General features: G+C 46.2%; 2 protein-coding genes across 2 annotated transcripts; one reads left to right on the plus strand and one right to left on the minus strand.

Annotated features, from left to right (window-relative positions):
- Nucleotides 1–1,512: 1,512 nt before the first annotated feature.
- LOC308120694 (high-affinity choline transporter 1-like) lies at nt 1,513–9,421 on the plus strand (the record flags this gene model as incomplete). The annotated part of the gene is made up of 8 exons (XM_080481463.1): nt 1,513–1,696; nt 5,202–5,318; nt 5,549–5,704; nt 5,826–5,974; nt 6,058–6,201; nt 6,701–6,854; nt 7,134–7,351; nt 8,028–9,421. The coding sequence occupies 8 exons, from the start codon at nt 1,513–1,515 to the stop codon at nt 8,580–8,582; spliced, it is 1,677 nt and encodes a 558-aa protein (XP_080337589.1). The 3' UTR covers nt 8,583–9,421.
- Nucleotides 9,422–11,833: 2,412 nt separating this feature from the next.
- On the minus strand, nt 11,834–22,302 carry LOC308120695 (high-affinity choline transporter 1-like; the record flags this gene model as incomplete). Its single annotated transcript, XM_080481464.1, has 10 exons — nt 11,834–11,879; nt 12,826–12,961; nt 13,058–13,238; nt 13,360–13,577; nt 13,686–13,839; nt 15,279–15,422; nt 15,500–15,648; nt 20,662–20,817; nt 20,931–21,047; nt 22,119–22,302. 10 exons carry the CDS (start codon nt 22,300–22,302, stop codon nt 11,834–11,836), a joined length of 1,485 nt encoding a protein of 494 aa, XP_080337590.1.
- Between the last annotated feature and the right edge of the window lie 705 nt (nt 22,303–23,007).

A 23,007-nucleotide genomic window follows, 5' to 3' on the forward strand; every position in this document is an offset into this window, starting at 1 on the left:
TCTAACAGTGATATTAGGAACCTGGGTGTTATTTTTGATCAGGATCTGTCCTTTATTTCCCATGTTAAACATGTCTCCAGGACAGCCTTCTTCCATCTAAGGAATATTGCAAAAATTAGAAACTTCTTGTCCTTCAAAGATGCAGAAAAAATTATTCATGCCTTTGTGACTTCAAGATTAGATTATTGTAACTCCCTAATGTCAGGATGTCCAAACTCCTCTGTTAGGACCTTACAGCTAGTGCAGAACGCTGCTGCACGTTTACTAACCAGAACTGGAAGAAGAGAGCACATCTCCCCAGTCTTAGCATCCTTACACTGGCTTCCAATTAAATCTAGAATAGAATTCAAGATCCTTCTGATCACATATAAAACTCTTCATCAGAAGGCTCCGTCCTATATCGAGAAACTTCTAGAAGTTTATCACCCTCCACGAGCCCTTCGCTCTGAGGATGCAGGACTGTTGGTAATCCCTAAAGTCCATAAAAGTAAAACAGGAGGCAGGAGTTTCAGCCATATGGCTCCTTTACTCTGGAATCAACTACCAGCCTCGGTCCGAAAGGCCGACACCATTAGTTTATTTAAGAGTAGACTAAAAACATTCCTATTTGATAAAGCTTATCCTTAGGAATAAAATAGGAATAAAATAGGACCACTAAGTTGAGCTGCTATAGGCCTAGACTGCTGAGGGGATTTTTTCTCTCCCGTTAAAGGGAGGAACTCTACATTTGGAGGTTCTGTTTCTTGTCTTTCTTTCTTTCTCTCTGTGTAACAACATTACTGGAGCCACCAGACACTGCCGCAGTCTTTTTTATCCCTGACAGGAGGAGAGCAGGATCCAGGGGATCAGACCCAAGACTCACAGAGTGGAGTTACGACGGTCCTACTACCCAACCCCACCACAGCACCGGGACCCCACCGCAACGGCACGGCCCTTAAACTCCAGACTGAGATTGGCTCATCATCAGACCAACGCTCATCATAGACTTTTCTTAGTATTTGTACTTATCTGGCCTGTCTGCCACTCTCTCTCTCCCTCTTCTTTCCTCTCTCTCCCTGTCCTATCCCATGTACTTCTCCCCCCAACCGGTCAAGGCGGATGGCCGTCCTTCCAGAGTCTAGGGTCCGCCCCACGGTTTCTTCCTGAAGAGGGAGTTCTTGAACTTCTCTCCATGCGAGGGAGTTTTTCCTGGCCACTGTTGCTTGTTACACCTGCTTGCTTTGGAAGGGTTTAGTTGGGTCCTGTTGTACTCTATCATTGTAAGAGCGCTTTGAGATGTTTGTTGATGTGATTTAGCGCTTTACAAATAAAATTGAATTGAATTGAAATGTCAATGTTTTGTCTTTAGCCAGCAACAGGGGGATCATATGTTCATCGTCAATCTAATGAAAATGTAAAAAGTGGTGGAACCAGTCAGACAGCCAGTGAGGAGGAGGGAATGTTATTTGGAATATCTGTCAGTCGGTTCCACATCAGGGAGCGTCAGCAGCAGAGGACAGCAGCTCGTCCATCATGGCCGTCAACGTCCTCGGTGTGGTGGTGATGGTGGTTTTCTACCTGCTGGTCCTCGGGACCGGCGTCTGGGCCTCCTTCAAGTCCAGACGGGTGCAGAAGAAGAGTGCGGCCACTGGGATGGAGATGGCCCTGCTGGGGAACCGAGGCATCGGCCGGCTGGTGGGGATCTTCACCATGACAGGTGAGCGCTCTTTCAAATTAAACCTGACGTTTGTGATGGTTTTTATTTCAATGCTCACGTTGGGAAGCACCTGAAACGTGGCAGATAAGCTGTGGACCGTGTGCAGGTTTGTAGGATTAAGATTAGGATGAAAATGTTTTGTCTTTACACACGTAGAGGTACAGTGGTATGGAGGACTGAATGTACCAAAATTAAATGAATAAATGCACCATTAAATAATTTTGCAAATGTCATTAATTCATTCATTAATTTATAAATGTGTCACTAATTAATTTAAATACACTTAATTACCTAAAATAGAGTAAGTTTTTTTTTTTTACATAAAATGAATTCATATTTTTATTAGTGCTGCCAATCAATTAAAGAAAAACTAATTAATTGCACAATTTTCTGTAATTAATTGCGATTAATCACATTGTTTTTCTACTTAAGACTGAAACTCGTAATGGATATTTATTCAGGGAAAACCACGGAATTAATGTCGACTCAACACACGCTATATTAGATTATATGTAAATTCAAAGACCATCTTTATAACGTCCTTTTAGCTTTGTGTGAAACCGTTTCTCTCCTAGATCAGCAAAATAATAAAAACATAAGTAAATTACTTAATGAACATCGAGCACAAGTCTGGCTCCACCGCTCTGAGGATTTTAATATTTCTACAAAGTTGTAAACTTATTAAATGAACAATAATATACTGGAATCAATCACAATGAAATGACCCCTTTAGTTACAAGATTTTGAAGGAGAATTTACAAATTAAGTTTCTCTAATTTCTAAATTAGGTTTAGTTGTGGATCTATGTATATTCTAATTTCTACATTTGGAAATAAATGCTTATTACGACTTTGTTTTGATGGGACAGCAGTAGAGGTAAATCGGGTTCAGTCGTGACGTCACCAGACCTTCTACCAGACGGGCTGCCCGGCGCCAACGGAGCTCAAAGTGTGGGAACAAGAAACACACGAGAGAAAAGTGTGCAATGCACTATCTGCAAGACAGAACTTGCCTTCCACAGCAGCACAACTGCGATGCACGAGCACCTGAACAGGAAGCACGCTGTGGCTCGTGACGACGACGAAGAGGAGCCGTCGTCTCGCTAAGCTAACTGGCTGGTTAGCTGCTAATATTAGCGTAAAGAGAGAGCTTTCTTACCACTTACTCATAAAGCTGTAAACGGTAACAGTTGTGAGCACAAAATGCACTTTTGTTCTATTTGAGTCAGTGAGACCAAAGCTTTAATAACTCCAGAGTTGCAGGTTTCTCCCTCATCGTTGCCGTTTGATGCTAAAGACAAATTAAGGAAAGAAAAAAACTAAAGAATAAACCTGAAGTATTTATTTTTGTGTTGTTTAGGTAAGCTCCTTTTCCTTATTTTATTCAGCTGTTTGCACTTTATGCTTCACAGTTAAACAAGTTGCTATAAATAGCATCCATAAGAGCAGCTTCATGCCGGTGTGATAAGCTGTACGTTTTACATTCAGTTTATGTTTGATCCGATTCGTCGACTCATCGAAAAAATCATTTGTGGCAGCTCTATGCAGCAACAACCTCAGTGAGGGATCCAGCAATGGTGGTGGAAAATCTAGGGGTACATCTGAAGAGTCCCTCCTACCTCCTTATCTATTGACTTTACCTGAACCCCTGGATGACATCACGGGGTTAAGGAAAGGTGTTAGGAGGCTTCCGAAAGGAGTTAGTGAAAGGTGTTAGGAGGCTTCCTAAAGGTGTTAGGAGGCTTCCTAAAGGAGTTAGGAGGCTTTTTAAAGGAGTTAGGGAAAGGAGTTAGGAGGCTTTTTAAAGGAGTTAGGAGGCTTCTTAAAGGAGTTAGTGAAAGGTGTTAGGAGGCTTCCTAAAGGAGTTAGGAGGCTTCCTAAAGGAGTTAGGAAAGGAGTTAGGAGGCTTCCTAAAGGAGTTAGGAGGCTTTTTAAAGGAGTTAGTGAAAGGTGTTAGGAGACTTCCTAAAGGAGTTAAGGAAAGGAGTTAGGAGGCTTCCTAAAGGAGTTAGGAAAGGTGTTAGGAGGCTTCCTAAAGGAGTTAGGAGGCTTCTTAAAGGAGTTAGTGAAAGGAGTTAGGAGGCTTTTTGAAGGAGTTAGTGAAAGGTGTTAGGAGACTTCCTAAAGGAGTTAGGAGGCTTCCTAAAGGAGTTAGGAGGCTTCCTAAAGGAGTTAGTGAAAGGAGTTAGGAGGCTTCTTAAAGGAGTTAGTGAAAGGTGTTAGGAGGCTTCCTAAAGCAGTTAGGAGGCTTCTTAAAAGGAGTTAGGGGGCTTCCTAAACGAGTTAGGAGGCTTCCTAAAGGAGTTAGGAGGCTTCCTAAAGGAGTTAGGAAAGGAGTTAGGAGGCTTCCTAAAGGAGTTAAGGAAAGGAGTTAGGAGGCTTCCTAAAGGAGTTAGGAAAGGAGTTAGGAGGCTTCCTAAAGGAGTTAAGGAAAGGAGTTAGGAGGCTTCCTAAAGGAGTTAGGAAAGGTGATCACGGTGGTGTGGCAGTCAGACAGAACTTTCACTTAGTGACAGACGTACCCCAGGTCCACGGGAATCCTCGGGTCAGGCTCACCTGACTGCGCTGCCACCTCGTGCTGCAGCACGTGCAGCCGTCTGCAGCCTCCCCGAGGTCCAGACGTTCTCCCGGGTGAGTCAAAAAACCTGGCCTGCAGACAGGCCGCACAATTAAACAATATATTAAACAATATTTCAACTGAATCAACACAAAAGCGAACTATCATCAATTTAATGACAGGCTAACATAAAATGGCGCCGTAGCGTCTTTCCCGCTCGGCGCACGCGCGCGCGCACACACACACACACACACAAACTCGTTGAGCTAATTAATGAAAAAACAAACACATGCGACTCACCAAAACTGCGTCGCTTCGACTCTTTCATTCAAGAAGAGTGAAGACACGACCGACCACTTGGAAGTCGAGTTTCAAATCTTTTTTCTCTGTTTTCACCCGTTTCCGCTGTCTTTCTCTGCCGCTGCTGCTCCGCTCACGCGCTCGTGAGCACGGAAGCAGTTTTTCTTAAAGCGGAAGTAGCACGAAAACTTCAAAAGATAATATTATTAAATGAATGCTTTGTATTGTTACTCACCGTAAAATAACAAATAAATGAAAACTGTTGGGACTTAAGTAATTTGTAAAAAAAAATACATTAATTATTTATCCGAATTATTAAATGAGATGTTTCCACATTTTAACCTGGGTTACAGTTTGCAAATGTATTCAAGTACAAAAAGTAACTTAATTGATCCAGAATGACATTTTAAGGCACCCTGAACATTTTTTCCGGGTGTTTTCTCTGGCATATCAGTCGAGGTCGACCCCACAGGTCGACTGAGTGTCAGAACAGGTCTGTGTTTGGAATCATGTTGACGTTCCTCGCCAAGACACAAACGAATTCAATCATCATTCACATCTACAGCAACCTACAGCATCTACATCTACAGCAGCGATTCGCGTCAAAGTGCCACTGAAGTTTTTTGTTTTTTGTTCGTTGGTGTTGCAGCGACCTGGGTCGGAGGAGGCCTGATCGTTGGCGCCACTGAGATGATGTACACGCCTTCAATGGGACTCACCTGGACGTTAATCATGCTCGCAGCATACGGCTGCTCTTTCATTTTTGGTAAGAGTCTGGATTACATCTGAAAGACTATAAAAAGTGTACTTGCATGCTTAACAACAAACTATAGTCTGAATGTATTACAGTTGAAGGGGATGGATTTCAGTTCTTCTACAAATCATTGTCCATCTTTCCCTTTTTAACAAAATCGCTCATCCAAACCGATGAATTCATCACAGAAAATACAATCTGACCTCACAAAAAAGTGATCCCCTGTCCTGTTTCATTTACAGCCGGTTTAGTGTTTGCCAAGCCGATGAGAGAGCAGAAGTACGTCACCATGCTGGACCCTTTGGAGAGGAAATATGGGAAGTTCCCTTCGGCTGGAATGAGCCTGGCTTCACTCACCCTGGATGTGATCTGGGTGGCATCTACTCTGATCAGTTTGGGTAAGGTGGAATGTCCACTGGTCGATTGTGCTTTAGTTTACTCTGTCAGCTGTTCTATTCAGCTGACTTTAAAAAAAAATCAAGCTTTATATAAATATGAAGAAATGGCTGTTCCTGACAGGAGGAACCATGAGTGTGGTCCTGGATCTGTCCTTCTCCGTGTGCATCTGGATCTCTGCTGCCGTGGCGGTGGTCTACACCCTGCTGGGAGGCCTCTACTCAGTGGCCTACACTGATGTCATCCAGCTCGTCCTCATATTCATCAGTATGGTGCGTCTGCTGTATTCTAATATTGGTGGTGGTGGTGGGGGGGGGGGGGTTGTTGTCTCCATCATTCACTTTCTTCTCTGCAGGTCATCTGTGTTCCGTTCGTCATGATGAACCCTCACTGCCTGAACATCGCCGACACTCTGACCAACAACACGTTACATGCTCCGTGGATCGGTGCACTGGAGTGGAAAAGAGTCTGGTTGATGCTCGATGACTTCTTATTGTGGGTAGGATGAAGCTCAGATCTCAAAGTGTCACTGTCTCACGCAGCAAGAGGAGATTTCTGAAACTAAGAAATGAATCTCTGCATCGCCTTTTGACTAGTGATGCAGCACGATGTCGGCAAAGCATCGGTATCTGCCAATAAACACAAAGAAATTAGTCGTTTGCATCAGCATCAAACTCTGAAGGTCGTATGCTGATGTCTTTCTTATTTTGCACGGCGTGTTCACGCCGTGAGCACGTTGTTAGCACGCCGTTGAGCACGCCCGGCCATTAGTGGTAAAAGAAAAAGACAGATGTCATTGCATGATGTTGTGATGACACAACACTTTGGTGTTGGACAGGTCAGTGTGTAGTGTCTACCTACACCTCGCTGTGCGAGGATTATATTGGTATCGGCATTTTGTTTCAAAAATATCGGTGTATTGGCACATATTAGATGTTGTGCATCTCCACTTTTCGTAAAGGCCCTCGACTTGACAGTGTTTGTCTTTTGCTCTGCAGATGCTGGGCAGTCTGGGATATCAGGCCTTCCACCAGAGAATCTTGTCGGCTACTTCTTCAGCCACAGCCAAGCTCACGTGCTTCGCTGCCGCTGTTTTATTTCTTTTATTTGGAATCCCTCTGATTCTCCTCGGAGCCGCCATATCATCCACAGGTGATCCTCGCCTCTGACAAACTGGCTGAAAGTTCATCTGTGTGCTCAGTCTAATACTTATGCCAACATGTACTTATTAGTTAGCCTACTGTATGGTTCAGTTTCCACGTGAACCTTATCCCCCAAATTCTGAATCACCAATAAAACATAGTGTCATCAGCATAATGGTGACATTTAGGGGCATTCATAGAATTCTGCGTAATATACTGTATTTGTTCAATTACAAAAATCACTAAGACTGATTGAACTCTCCTCTTCGCCCGTGTTTCCGTCCTTCAGACTGGAACATGACGTCCTATGGTTCTCCGTCTCCATACGAACGTGGGGAAGCAGCTCTGGTCCTGCCCATCTCCCTGCTGCACCTCACCCCGACCTTCGTCTCCATCATCGGTATCGGATGTGTGGCTGCAGCCGCCATGTCGTCAGCTGACTCTGCTTTGCTTTCTGCTGCTTCAGTTTTCACCACCAACATCTACAAGAACCTCCTGAGACCAGAGGTGAGCAATGCATTCCCTTTCACCTTGTTGCTGGAGGAGTTCAGAGAGAATGACGATGGAGTTTGAACAATGTGGGCTGGATGAACGAGGGATTCAGGGCCCGTTTCCACAGCAATGATCCACAGCGTTTTGAAAGTCCGCTTAGATGATAACGTTGCTTGGAACAACTAAAAAAATGCAACTTTCTGAAAACCGTTTTCAAGGTGGAACATTTTGAAAACGCTGTGTTGTTTAAACAAGCAAAAATGACCCTTTCTGGAAGCATTCGGGTTCAGATCGAGTTGGTGGTGGAAGCACTGCTCCTGGTCCTGCTCACCAGGTTGGTAGTAACTAGTAGTTCTGCACATGCTCAGTAGAGCCAATCAGAACAAAGATTCCTCCATGGTGTCATGACTCCCAGTCCATTTTCTCCTGGACTTGGTACTTTTATTTTGACAGTCACCGTAAAAACAATCCAACTTGGTAGTTTTATTTTGACAGTCACCGTAATAACAATCCAACCTGGTGATTTTATTTTGACAGTCAGCGTAATAACAATCCAATCTGGTGGTTTTATTTTGACAGTCACCGTAATAACAATCCAACCTGGTGGTCTGTCCACAAGAATGTTCTCCCAGTGTTCATGTTTAGAGCTCATTGTTCTCTGTTTCTCCTTCCTCTCCACCTTCTCCCTCAGGCGTCAGACAGAGAGACTCTGTGGGTGATCCGAGTTGTGGTGGTTGTGGTCGGCATCTCTGGTTCAGTACTCTCCATCCTACAGAGCAGCATCATGATTTTCTTGTTCTTTGGGTCTGGATTGACTTACATAATCATCTTCCCTCAACTTGTCTGCGCTGTATTTTTCCAAGTATCTAACATTTATGGAGCCGTTATTGGCTTTTTAGTGGGATTGGTGGTAATACTTCTGAGTGGAGACCAGTCACTGGGACTGCCCGTCGTCCTCCATTTCCCAGGATGCACTCTGGAGGACGGCGGCTACGTCCAGTACGCTCCTGTGAAGACCATCGCCATGTTGTCCACCATGGTCTCCATCCTGGTCTTCTCCTACCTGACGTCTGTGCTCTTCAACAAGAACCTGCTTCCTGAGAGGTGGGACGTGTTCAAAGTGAAAGTCCAGCAGTCGCCACGGCCGCCGACACCAGCAGGTGGCGCCGCAGACAACAAGGACGATGAGGAAGCAAACAGTAACTCCTGTCATTTATATGTAACAGAACCAATGATGAAGGAATGAAGAATGAACATGCCAGCATAGTTTTATGCAGCCAGCCGTCCAGCCGTCATTTGGACGGTCAATTTTAGGAAAAGACGACTGATAAAATATCGGACGTGTTGCTGAAAGCCTCTTAAGTATGTTTATAATGTCCATCTCTCCATCCCTCCATCCCTCCATCCCTCCATCCCTCCATCCCTCCATCCATCTCCTCCCTCTTATCCGTTTCTGGGTGGTGGGGGTGTCAGTCTGAGCACCGTCACCCAGATCACATAGCACCATTAAGAACCTTCCTGCAGGTGGAGAGCCCACAGGAAGGTGGAGAGCCCACAGGAAGGTGGAGAGCCCACAGGAAGGTGGCGCCCTGCGTGGGACATGAACCCTCTACCTTGAGACTGGGAGTCTCATGCTCTACCTACTGAACTGGCCCGGGGCTCCATCATTACTTGTCACCTTCTAATTTTGCCTAAATTCACAATTTTCCGCCAAAAAACACTGAATTATCGGCTCGAGTACACAACTCCCAACAGACTTCCGTTTCAGTAAGGAGCAACGTGATTGGTCAATTCATACCATGTGGTCTATACGTTTTGAAAGGCGGCCTCTGATTGGTTCCTAATTCTCTGACTCCTCCTGAAGCAGAGAGGAGGAATTTAGAGGAATTTCCTTTCAAAGATGTTGATGAATTCTATCTTCAGAATCCACACAGGCGGACTAATTCTATAGATCTGTGATCAATCTAACTTTTCATTTCCAAAATGTTGACATGTTAGGATAACTACACCTCATTCATGTTTTCATTGAAGAATCAAAGATTCTTTGCTGTGAAAATGTTGATTTTGATAAAAGTCTTGACGATCATGCTGGTTCCCTCAGCAGTTTAATTCAGTGTGACTGTGACGTTCTAAAGTGTTGGACGGAGCTATAGGAGGCCTGCAGAGAACCAATAAGATCTAATGTTCTATTAAATACTAATGAGAGGAGAAGAGAAACTATTTCACTGTTCAGAGTCTCCAGCTGCTCAGGTTAGGCTGCAGAGAGAAGCAACGTGGAGCTACAGGGGGAAGAAACAAGGACATGTAGAGACGTTTGGAGTGAGGGGAGTCAGGGACAGGGACAGGGGCAGGGACAGGGACAAGTGCAGGGACAGGCGCAGGTGCAGGGACAGGTGCAGGGACAGGGACACGTGCAGGTGCAGGGACAGGGGCGGGGACAGGGACAGGCGCAGGGATAGGGACAGGTGCAGGGACAGGGGCAGGTGCAGAGACAGGGATAGGGACAGGGATAGGGACAGGGACAGGGACAGGTGTAGGGACAGGGACAGGGGCAGGTGCAGAGACAGGGATAGGGACAGGGGCGGGGACAGAGACAGGGACAGGCGCAGGGACAGGTGCAAGGACAGAGACAGGGACAGGTGCAGAGACAGGGACAGGAACAGGTGCAGGTGAAAACCATCACCAATAAAAAGAAGATATTACCTTAAAAGAAAAAATACAACTGTTTAACAAAGAGAGAGAGTATACTGGAAGCATCAGCAAAACTGTCCAGGAGAAAAGGAAATATTTTACTGTTAAGAAGCAAAATCTACACGTCACAATGTAGTATTTAGTCCTGAATGCATTAGAATGAAGTATTTATGGTCTGTCTCTATATGATATTTCTCTTGGCGATGCCTTCATGTTAATGAGAGTGTGGCTCTGAGCCGAACCCCAGATGGCTCCTAATGGATGGACTGAGCGCCTTGCACGGCAGCCGCCTCCATTCCAGTGTGAATGTCCAGTGTGAGTGTGATTCATCATGTAAAGGTCTTTGGGGATGCTCAAGCTGCAGAAAAGTGCTAAACGTGTAAACCATTCACCATTACTGTAAACTACTGTATGTTTTGCTAAAATATCTAGATACTGTACATCACCAGCAACTTAATCACCAGCAGAGTTCGAGTATGAGCCGTGCTACATGCTACATGCTACATGCTACATGCTAAGTAGTTTCAGGCTGACACAGCAGTGATGCTACATGCTAAACATGATTAAAGTGACGGATCTTCTCATTTCCTGCAGCTCGACAGTTTTTCTCTTCAGGCTCATGTTGGCATTAGTCTCTCAAGTATGTTACCTCATATTGACGCTCATGGTGCGAATGCAATGCTCATGCTGCTTCTCCTATGAAGACATATCTAGATTTTGCTGCTGTGGACATCAGCACAAGTCTCAGTGTTGCATTTAGGGAACTACAGATGTTTTCTTTCTCATGTTTCATATTGGATGGATGGATTGTTTATATATTATATAGTCTTAAAACATTAGGTACAATGTTGAAATGAAGCTTCTAGAGGGCAAATTTCATCTGCAGGCCAAATATTTGCCTGTCCTGGAGATCTTCTATCCACCTCATGGTCGCGCTGGAATCAACCCACTCAGCAGTGGCTTCAGGCAGTATTACCGGCAGAACATTTAAGAACAAAGAGCGACGTTTTGAATTCCATGGCTATGACGTATCTGAAAGAACTCCAGAAAAGACTGAAAGTGTGAATGGAACGTCCCCACACCTCTTGTTGACCCTTTGCCTGTACTTCTGTCCGTCTCTTGACTGCTTCTGAATACAAACTAAACCCTGCAGTACCCCAGGTAGCCACGCGGGGGCGTGCAACACTCCCTCCTTTTCAATATCAACATGAGTGCTAATTACCGCCACTGTAGTTATTCCTTCATCTCACTTCTGAGTAAGTACTCAATTAAAAAAAAATAAAAAATCTTATTTGGACAGTATTTTAATTTAAGCGGCGCCCTCTGGAGGAGGGTGTCCTGGGTCCACTTGTCCACTGGCTGTGGTTTGTCCACTGGGTGTGGCCGGAATCCACTTTTATTTCAACTTCAAGACATTTTACAAAGAATTCATGCAATAAAACTAGGGATGCAGAGATACCAGTGTCGGATATTGAGTACGACACTGCCCGGAGTACTTGTACTCAGAAAAAGCTCCCCCAATACAACCCGGTACGGACATTGTTCATCCTCTCTTGTGTACCTACAGGTGACGTAGTACTCGCCAGGTTATATCAGGGAGCTTTCATGACTACGTGGACGAGTACTAGTGCAGTATGGGACCTGATACCCGATGCTCCTGCCATGTCCCTTATCAATGTCGCCAAGACCCAGCCGGTCTAGGTTTCTGCTGTGACATCCTGTCTTTCAGTTATCCAGTCGGTTCTTCGACACGGAGGCGGAGTCAGTTTTGTGTTTCATAAATGGCACCGGTGCAGTCTGCCGTTTTCAGACCTCCTCCTCCTGAGGTGTCCTCTTCATGGCCTCGGTCACACTGCAGGGAAATGCGACCCAATTCAGATTTCCTGCTCACAGTGACTCATATACAACCTGTTTTGTGGCCGTGTGAAAACTGCAATTCCGATTTCTTCACACCAGAACGAGGCCTCCATCGTATGTGGTACCAATTCTAATATTTTTCTACATGCGACTGCTTCCTCTGGAGGATGTGGCTCCTTCAGAATAAAAGCTGTGCTCTCTTTTTTCCTCATTATCCTTCGTTCCTCCTCATGTTGTCTAGATTTTGGCAGCTTGTATTTAACAAGCACTTGAAAGTGAATCTACACGCTGACCTGTGCTGCCAGATATGGCGAGTATCCCCCAATTGGGGAGTCAAATTCTCTTTCCTATGAACTTAGTTTGTTTTGTGCATTTGTGTGTTTCTTGCATGTTTTTTATCACACATATAATAGTTTTAGGGTTTTAAAAGTATTCCTACACAGACTGAAATTTGGGCTGTTTTTTATTGAAATGTGGGGGTTTAATGTTGTTTGTGCTGGAAACAGTGAGTCACATCTGGCAACCCGGGTACTGACTGGAGTGGCGTCCAGATTTACTTCTCTAAACAGCGTCTTCTGCACGTGTCCGATCACGTTCACACGGCAGTCTGATAGAGGTCAAGATTGAAATGTAATGTGATTGATCACGTTACAAAAAATCAGGTCCCAGCAAAGACTTGGAACTGAGCATCAAGACCCCCCCCCCCCCCCCCCCCGATATCCCCCCCCCCCCCCCCCCCCACCCCATGCCCCCCTCCCCCATCCCTCGATACCACAATCCCCACACAGGAATGCTAATAGCTTGTATTCAGCATTGGCTCTGTTGCAACTGATTGAACAGAATCTCTCTTCCCTTTCTGATTGTCTTTTGGTTCTGCGGCGCCACCTGCTGGTGTCGGCGGCCGTGGCGACTGCTGGACTTTCACTTTGAACACGTCCCACCTCTCAGGAAGCAGGTTCTTGTTGAAGAGCACAGACGTCAGGTAGGAGAAGACCAGGATGGAGACCATGGTGGACAACATGGCGATGGTCTTCACAGGAGCGTACTGGACGTAGACGCCGTCCTCCAGAGTGCATCCTGGGAAATGGAGGACGACGGGCAGTCCCAGTGCAGGATCTCCACTGAGTAATCTCAACACTGATCCAACCAGAAATCCTATAACAGCCCCGTAACCGTTGGAGACTTTGAAGAAGAGGACGCAGACGAGTTGAGGGAACATCACACTGTAGGCCACTTCAAATCCAAGGAACCAGAAAACTAATACATTGTTTGCCACGATGGCGAGAGCCGAACCAAGCAGTCCCACCGCCACCACAGCAGCTCGAATCGCCCACAGCGTCTCCTGGTCTGATGCCTGAAGAGAAACACACAAATGAAAATCAGAGTTTCTGTCTAAGCTCAAGTCAGGAAGGTGTTGGGAGATTTGTCCAGTTTTGACGACCAGAAAGTAGAAAAGAGTCAGTCCATGTTCTCACCTGCGTTCTCAGAACACTATTGTAGATGTTGGTGGTGAAAACTGAAGCAGCAGAAAGCAAAGCGGAGTCAGCTGACGACATGGCGGCTGCAGCCACACATCCGATACCGATGATGGAGACGACGGTCGGGGTGAGGTGCTGCAGGGCGAGGGGCAGGACCAGAGCTGCTTCCCCACGTTCGTATGGAGACGGAGAACCATAGGACGTCATGTTCCAGTCTGAAGGACGGACACGGGAGGAGATAGATAACACAGATGTCCACACCTCTCTGATCCTCCAGTCTGTCCATCACGATGTTGTTGGAGTCATTCGTTTTCATTGTTTACCTGTTGATGACACAGCAGCTCCGAATAGAATCGGATAGATCCCAAATATAAGTAAGAGAAAAGCGGCGAAGACGCACATCGTCCTGGCAGCACTGGATGAAGACGCAGATAAGGTTCTCTGGTGGGAGCTCTGGTATCCCAGACTGCCCAGGGACTTCAAAATAAAAGAAGTAGGTATCAGGTTAATGGTAGAGGTGGGCTTAATTCCAAAATAGCAATAAAATGCTCTGTCATGTTAATAAGTTGTTTAATATATTGTCCATCCATCCGTCCGTCCATCCATCCATCCATCCGTCTGTCCGTCCATCCATCCATCCGTCCGTCCGTCCGTCCGTCCGTCCGTCCGTCCGTCCGTCCGTCCATCCATCCATCCATCCATCCATCCATCCATCATCACTCGAATCCCTCCCTCTCTCCCTCCGTCCCTCCCTCCCTCCCTCCCTCTCTCCCTCCCTCCCTCCCTCCCTCCCTCCCTCCCTCCCTCCCTCCCTCCGTCCCTCCCTCCCTCCCTCCCTCCCTCCCTCCCTCCCTCCCTCCATCCAGCCCCTCCCATCTCTCTCTTCTATAAAACACCATCATTGCCAATGTGAGAGTTGAAGTCGCCCAATAAGACTGTGTACCAATGTTATGAGTATTAGGGTTGTATTTCTACGAGAATGTAGCAGTACAGAGGAGCTTACTGTCTATGTAGTAGTATTATTATCCTGTGTTTGTTTTTGTCACTGCCTGTAATGAGGTGGGCCGTCGCCCCAGCAGGTCTTCCTTTGTGCCTCCCTCATCACTCCGGGTCTGAGGCGCTTGGCCGACTGGTATGTGTGTGTGTGTGTGTGTGTGTGTGTGTGTGTGTGTGTGTGTGTGTGTGTGTGTGTGTGTGTATGTGTTGCTTCACCTGTTGTCAGTGTATTTAGAAATACTGATAGTATTTTTCCTGGTTAGCTGCTACTGTAACCAGCTGCTGCTTTGTCTTCACGGCATGACGTAGAAACTTTTACTGCTTTTATTGCTCCATTTTAATGTGCGGTGTACGAGGGCGGTGGTTATCATCTCTAACTGGGGTTTGGTCCTCTTTTATTTTGATAGAATGCGTGTGTTAAAGTGTGGATTACATCCTATTATTTTGGGGTTGTTTTATAGGTTAATTACATTTATTTAATAATTTGAGAGATTTACTATTTCCAAATAAGTAGTTCTTTGGGTTGGGTTTGTTTATGTAGCCCTTCTTTTATTTTTTAATTTCCCTTAAGTTGCTCTAATCGGGCAGTTACAGGTTACGATAGTTTAAGATTGAGCTTGACACTTGATTTGTTGCACCACCGAGTTGATTTATTTCCTTTCTTTAGTTGCTGGTGAGGTGGTGGCGCCCTGGGGGTGGAGTTACTCTGAGAGTGTGTGTGTTGGTGGCGCCCCCTTCAGCACCAGCTTGGTACTTCCAGTAGTCCTCATTCGGTTTCCCCCTCCCCCGCTTACTGCGGGGATGTTGTGAATCAAACAATGAGCTGGGTCCTCTGTCTTGGTATTTTAGGTGAGAACATAATGTAAACAAGTGTTTAGAATGTTTTCCTTGTTGTTTTGTATTTATTTGCGTCACCATACCACATATAAGAAGTCGTCGATCATAATCCAGGTTCTTGTCACGTCCGGTGCACCGATCCAGGGAGTGTGGAGAGTGTTATTCATGAGCGTCTGACTGATGTTGGAACAATGAGGGTTCATCAGAACGAAGGGGATGCAGATGACCTGCAGGGAAATGAACATTCGAATCAACTGTCAGCTGAACCTACATATAACTGCGTCCTGCAATCTAACACACCAACCAAGCCGACGGCTATGAGGACCAGCTGGATGATGTCGGTGTAGGCCACCGAGTAGAGGCCTCCCAGCAGGGTGTAGACCACCGCCACCGCAGCAGAGATCCAGATGCACACGGAGAAGGACAGATCCAGGACCACACTCATGGTTCCTCCTGCCGGCAAAACAAAAACATTAAGAGGAACACTGACTTACAGAGAGCAAGCATCCATCCATCCATCCATCCATCTATCCATCCATCCATCCATCCATCCATCCATCCATCCATCCATCCATCCATCCATCCATCCATCCATCCATCCGTCCATCCGTCCGTCCCTCCGTCCGTGAAGCAGGTCCTTGTTAAAGCTCTGGGCCTCAGCAGTTTGTCGAAATCTGCTTTCGTTCTGATATTTTAAAGTGATTGAAGAACAATATTCTCCCCCATTACAGCACAGTGGGAGACTGAACTCCCAGTGAGAGACTGAACTCCCAGTGAGAGACTGAACTCCCAGTGGGAGACTGAACTCCCAGTGGGAGACTGAACTCCCAGTGAGAGACTGAACTCCCAGTGGGAGGCTGAACTCCCAATGAGAGACTGAACTCCCAGTGGGAGGCTGAACTCCCAATGAGAGACTGAACTCCCAGTGGGAGACTGAACTCCCAGTGAGAGACTGAACTCCCAGTGGGAGGCTGAACTCCCAATGAGAGACTGAACTCCCAGTGGGAGACTGAACTCCCAGTGAGAGACTGAACTCCCAGTGGGAGGCTGAACTCCCAATGAGAGACTGAACTCCCAGTGGGAGACTGAACTCCCAATGAGAGACTGAACTCCCAGTGAGAGACTGAACTCCCAGTAAGAGGCTGAACTCCCAATGAGAGACTGAACTCCCAGTGGGAGACTGAACTCCCAATGAGAGACTGAACTCCCAGTGAGAGACTGAACTCCCAGTGGGAGACTGAACTCCCAGTGAGAGGCTGAACTCCCAATGAGAGACTGAACTCCCAGTGAGAGACTGAACTCCCAGTGAGAGACTGAACTCCCAATGAGAGACTGAACTCCCAGTGAGAGACTGAACTCCCAGTGAGAGACTGAACTCCCAATGAGAGACTGAACTCCCAGTGAGAGACTGAACTCCCAGTGAGAGACTGAACTCCCAATGAGAGACTGAACTCCCAGTGAGAGACTGAACTCCCAGTGGGAGACTGAACTCCCAGTGGGAGACTGAACTCCCAATGAGAGACTGAACTCCCAGTGAGAGTGTGTTAATGCTGTGGAGTGTGTTAACATTGTGGAGTGTGTTAATGCTGTGGAGTGTGTTAATGCTGTGGAGTGTGTTAACGCTGTGGAGTGTGTTAATGCTGTGGAGTGTGTCTACATTGTGGAGTGTGTTAATGCTGTGGAGTGTGTTAACACTGTGGAGTGTGTTAATGCTGTGGAGTGTGTTAATGCTGTGGAGTGTGTTAACGCTGTGGAGTGTGTTAACGCTGTGGAGTGTATTAATGCTGTGGAGTGTGTTAATGCTGTGGAGTGTGTTAACATTGTGGAGTGTGTTAACGCTGTGGAGTGTGTTAACGCTGTGGAGTGTATTAATGCTGTGGAGTGTGTTAACACTGTGGAGTGTGTTAACATTGTGGAGTGTGTTAACGCTGTGGAGTGTGTTAACGCTGTGGAGTGTATTAATGCTGTGGAGTGTGTTAATGCTGTGGAGTGTGTTAACACTGTGGAGTGTGTTAATGCTGTGGAGTGTGTTAATGCTGTGGAGTGTGTTAACATTGTGGAGTGTGTTAACGCTGTGGAGTGTGTTAACGCTGTGGAGTGTATTAATGCTGTGGAGTGTGTTAACATTGTGGAGTGTGTTAACGCTGTGGAGTGTGTTAATGCAGTTGGAGGGGGACGGCACAGAGGATTATGGATGTTAGTTCCTGGGACTTTATTTCCATGTTTAGCGTAGTTAAAGCTAATAGTTCTGTATTTGTGTTGATTTATCATCCCTCCTTTATCATCCCTCCTTTATCATCCCTCTGTTATCGTCCCTCCGTTATTGATCCACCATTATCGTCCCTCCGTTATCGTCCCTCCGTTATCATCCCTCCGTTATCATCCCTCCGTTATCATCCCTCCGTTATCGTCCCTCCGTTATCGTCCCTCCGTTATCATCCCTCCGTTATCATCCCTCCGTTATCATCCCTCCGTTATCATCCCTCCGTTATCGTCCCTCCGTTATCGTTCCCCCGTTATCGTCCCTCTGTTATCGTCCCTCTGTTATCGTCCCTCCGTTATCGTCCCTCCGTTATCGTCCCTACGTTATCGTCCCTCTGTTATTGTCCCTCCATTATCATCCCTCTGTTATCGTCCCTCCGTTATCGTCCCTCCGTTATCGTCCCTCCATTATCATCCCTCTGTTATCGTCCCTCCGTTATCGTCCCTCCGTTATCGTCCCTCCGTTATCGTCCCTCTGTTATCGTCCCTCCGTTATCGTTCCCCCGTTATCATCCCTCCGTTATCATCCCTCCGTTATCGTCCCTCTGTTATCGTCCCTCCGTTATCGTCCCTCCGTTATCGTTCCCCCATTATCGTCCCTCCGTTATCATCTCTCCGTTATCGTTCCCCCATTATCGTCCCTCCGTTATCATCCCTCCGTTATCATCCCTCCGTTATCGTCCCTCCGTTATCATCCCTCCGTTATCGTCCCTCCGTTATCGTTCCCCCGTTATCGTCCCTCTGTTATCGTCCCTCTGTTATCGTCCCTCCGTTATCGTCCCTCCGTTATCGTCCCTCCGTTATCGTCCCTACGTTATCGTCCCTCTGTTATCGTCCCTCCATTATCATCCCTCTGTTATCGTCCCTCCGTTATCGTCCCTCCGTTATCGTCCCTCCGTTATCGTCCCTCCATTATCATCCCTCTGTTATCGTCCCTCCGTTATCGTCCCTCCGTTATCGTCCCTCCGTTATCGTCCCTCTGTTATCGTCCCTCCGTTATCGTTCCCCCGTTATCATCCCTCCGTTATCATCCCTCCGTTATCGTCCCTCTGTTATCGTCCCTCCGTTATCGTCCCTCCGTTATCGTTCCCCCATTATCGTCCCTCCGTTATCGTCCCTCCGTTATCGTCCCTCCGTGACCACATGAGAGAGAGGGACATCGCTGTCCATGGTGCTGTGCTCTACGTGATGCATTTGTGTACGACTTAAAAAGATCGGAATTTTGAGCATCATGCGAAAACTCTTTATAATAGAATGAGCCACGCCCCCTCAGACCCAGAGAAGAACATTTTTTAACAAACTGTAATAATGTCAAAATATGTTTACGCCAACAAACTACAGGCCCTGAACTGTATTCACTTCATTTTGATAATCTTCAATAGGAGAGAGGATTTCTTGATTTCTCTCGTGAAAACTGCCCCGAGGAGGCGGGGCTTAGTCGTGGTTTCGCCAATGAATGATCGACACTTTATTATTGACTGAAAATCTAAGAGCCTCAAAAAGCACATCGTCTTTTTGAGGTACGATCCTGAAATGCTTTGAAAGATGGTTGACGTGTTGGAGAGAATCGACCTGAGGTTGCTTTGATTTCACTAAACTTTCTAAAAGAGACTAATTAAGCTTCTGCTTGTGTTTGTTTTAAAGTATGTTTATAAGAGTCATCTCAATAAGTGCTCTGTATTCACTCGCAGTTTAAAAGTACTATCATTTTCAGCACTGGCAATATTGTTGTACTGTGCTTCATAAAGGCACTGTATTTAAAATGAGTTGAAATTGACTTTAACAGACGAAGAATGAAAAGTCCCACCTGAGAACTTTGCCACCAGCCGCCGCTGCTCGAGGAGAAAAGTAATTATTTGTTCGCAGCTGTTGAGGAGATACCTGAAGCAGAACCAGGGATTCATTGAAAGACTTTCCAGCTCAGCTCAATCTCCTGGCGTATAAACAATCCAACACCTCCAGCTGAGTCCAACTGCTGCTTCAGGAAGTGAAGCCACAAATCTCACAGCTCAAAGCCACTTCAGCCTCACAATCAATATTTGTCCAAGTCAAAGTAGAATCTCTTGTCAGAACTCGGGAGACACACTCTGTGTATAACGACGTGCTTCAGGCCCGTCCACAAGCCAAAACACTCGACTTCTCCAGGGTTTGGGGTGTGTACACGGCAGCGGTGGTCACAGGCACTGAAAATGCTACTTTTTAGAACGGCTCCAGGGGGGGAACTTTTTGGAGAAAAAAACACCCGAGCTCCGTCCCGAGTACACGGCAGAAACGCTGCGACTGCATATAAGCAAAGGTTTTTCTGCACATGCTCAGTCGAGCCAATCAGAACAAGGTTTCCTCTGTGGTGTCGTGACTCCCAGTTTATATTCTCCTGTTTTATTTTGACAGTCACTGTAATGACAATTCAACTTGGTAGTTTTATTTTGACAGTCACCGTAATGACAATTCAACATGGTACTTTTATTTTGACAGTCACTGTAATAACAATTCAACGTGGTACTTTTATTTTGACAGTCAACATAATGACAATCCAATTTGATACTTTTATTTTGACAGTCACTGTAATAACAATTCAACTTGGTAGTTTTATTTTGACAGTCACCGTAATGACAATTCAACATGGTACTTTTATTTTGACAGTCAACATAATGACAATTCAACATGGTACTTTTTTTTTGACAGTCACCATAATAACAATCCAACTTGGTACTTTTATTTTGACAGTCAACATAATGACAATCCAATTTGGTACTTTTTTTTTGACAGTCACTGTAATAACAATTCAACGTGGTACTTTTATTTTGACAGTCAACATAATGACAATCCAATTTGGTACTTTTTTTTTGACAGTCACCATAATAACAATCCAACTTGGTGGTCTGTCCACTAGAATGTCCGTGTCCTCCTGTTAATGTTTAGAGCTCATTGTTCTCTGCTGTGTGTGTGTGTGTGTGTGTGTGTGTGTGTGTGTGTGTGTGTGTGTGTGTGTGTGTGTGTGTGTGTGTGTGTGTGTGTGTGTGTGTGTGTGTGTGTGTGTGTGTGTGTGTGTGTGTGTAATAAAGAAAAGAAGCTTTGATGTGTGAACAGGGCCTCAGTAATCCAGTACTTCTAGCACAGTGGGCCCACAAGGCTGTCATTTCTACATTGCCGATATTGATCAGACGTTCACCACAATATGTGTTGATAACATACAAACTGTACCGAGTTCGATGAGGGTCATCGTGATCCAGGCCAAGTCCAGGAAAACTAAAACCAGGCTCAGTGCGGCTGTGAGAACTTTCCCGTACTTGATGAAGAAAGGGTCCATGATGGTGACGTACCGCCGCTCTCTCAGCGGTTTGGCGAACACCAAACCAGCTGGAGGAAAGTGGAGACAAGGACGACCAGGCTGAGGTAAAAGAGCAACGTGAAAACAGGGAGACACACCGAGAAGTGCTCCACGGTGTGAGGACAAACCTCTGACTGCCTACCCAACAGGAGAGATGTGCTGTAAGCCGCCAGCACAGTCAGCGTCCACGTCAGTCCCAGAGACGGCGTGTACATCATCTCCGTGAGGCCGACGATGAAGTTCCCCCCGACCCACGTCGCTGCAGCAGAGGGGGGAGTGAGGCACTCAGTACGAAGCTCACCCAGCTTCAGCAAACAGAGAAAAGAAGAACTGAAGAAAGGATTTCAGGAAAGAGGCATCATGTTGAGATTTAACTCGACGTAAACTTACCAGCTGGAACACACTGGGCACCCAGCCAACTTTCTAAACCAACAATATATTAGTAAAACCACATTTAGAACTTTTGATCCATTCAGTCTGAAAATATAAAGGTCTTTAATGGCCCCAGATGAAGTACATTTGGTGGACAGTGGGTACAAAGTACTTTTTAAATAATTACAGGTTGTGGAGTGTAACCCTAAACTTGTGTAATTGATGAAGTTTAAATAGTATATTATCAGTATTATCATTTGTAAATGTTCTTCTTCAAAATAATTAATATTATGTACGTTCATATATATGTATATGTGTATATATATTTGACGTGCATGTATAAGCTGTATATATAAAACTTGTGTACAGTATATATTGAATATGTATTCTAAAACTAATAATAGTACTTTCAAAAGTTGTGTGTGTGTGTGACATTGTACAGAGTTTAGTATTTTGTGATGCCGACACACTTTGATAAGTGACTGTTGTCTGTTCTGTTGTGGTTTTTCTGAAGACTGCCAAAATAAAATTCTAATTCAAAATTCAACTCCCTTCTCTGTGGATGCACCGATACCATTTTTTGAAAGGACGAGTAGGAGTACCAACCGTTAGCGACTTGCTGATACCAAGTACAATATGCAAGTACATACTAAATACCATAAACTATAATTCAAACTCAAGACGGAAGCGATATGTGAAGGCTATGCGTTGCGTGCGGGGTCAGACCCGATACCCGTGCTGGTATCGGTATCGGTCCTTCCCTACTTTTCTCAGTGGGATCTGTACCGATACTGACATCATGCAAGTATTCTCTCCTCTTCTGGAAACATGCTTGATGTTGACTGCTAATTCTACCCGACACGTTCCAAGAGCCGCGTGCTTCACAAACAAAACGCATCAAAGACTAAAACAAAACTCCAGAAGAGGAAGTCGATGAGAAAGGAGTGAGTAGAAGCACCTGTCATGGTGAAGATCCCCACCAGCCGGCCGATGCCTCGGTTCCCCAGCAGGGCCATCTCCATCCCAGTGGCCGCACTCTTCTTCTGCGCCCGTCTGGACTTGAAGGAGGCCCAGACGCCGGTCCCGAGGACCAGCAGGTAGAAAACCACCATCACCACCACACCGAGGACGTTGACGGCCATGATGGACGAGCTGCTGCTGACGCTCCCTGACTGAAAGATATCCAATCAGAACCACTCCCATCACTTCTGTGCTCCCGTCGCCGCCCGTCGCCGCCCGTCGCCGCCCGTCGCCGCCCGTCGCCGCCCGTTGCCGCCCGTCGCCGCCCGTCGCCGCCCGTCGCCGCCCGTCCACCAGTTCCACCTCTTTCAGTGGGATTATTATCAGCGTTGTGCCTGAACCCGTGCAGAACGTTCCTTCAGGAACTCCTTCATGTTTTCGGTGAACGTGAACTGAACGTTTTGCATTTCTGTCCGATGAGCGTCACTGCGAGCGGCGCTCATTCTGGCGTTAGTGAGCGGCGCTCCCACTCAACGTTATTTAAGAGAGTTGCCAGATTTCCATGAAGCCCCCCGGCAGAAAACCTAAAGCTCACCGTGAAACGGGCCTCATCGTGTCGGAGGAAAACCACCGAGCGGCAGCGCCGCAGACGTCATCGGAATGTGAAGCATCGCAGTAAAAACCAATGGGAGACAGCAGCTCTACCTCAGACTCCGCCTCCACCATTAATACTTCATCTTCGTATGGTTCTTAAAATGAAAAGCTCAGCGATGATCCAGGAGGGAATCATCGTACCTTTTTGTATAAACTTTACCCGCCGGGTAAACATCAGCACCACTGAGAGGCTCATTGAACCCGGCTCGCCTTTCAAAGGATGTGCCAGGAAG

The sequence above is a fragment of the Lipophrys pholis genome, assembly GCF_963383615.2.
Source record: "Lipophrys pholis genome assembly, chromosome: 15".
NCBI classification, from domain to species: domain Eukaryota; kingdom Metazoa; phylum Chordata; class Actinopteri; order Blenniiformes; family Blenniidae; genus Lipophrys; species Lipophrys pholis.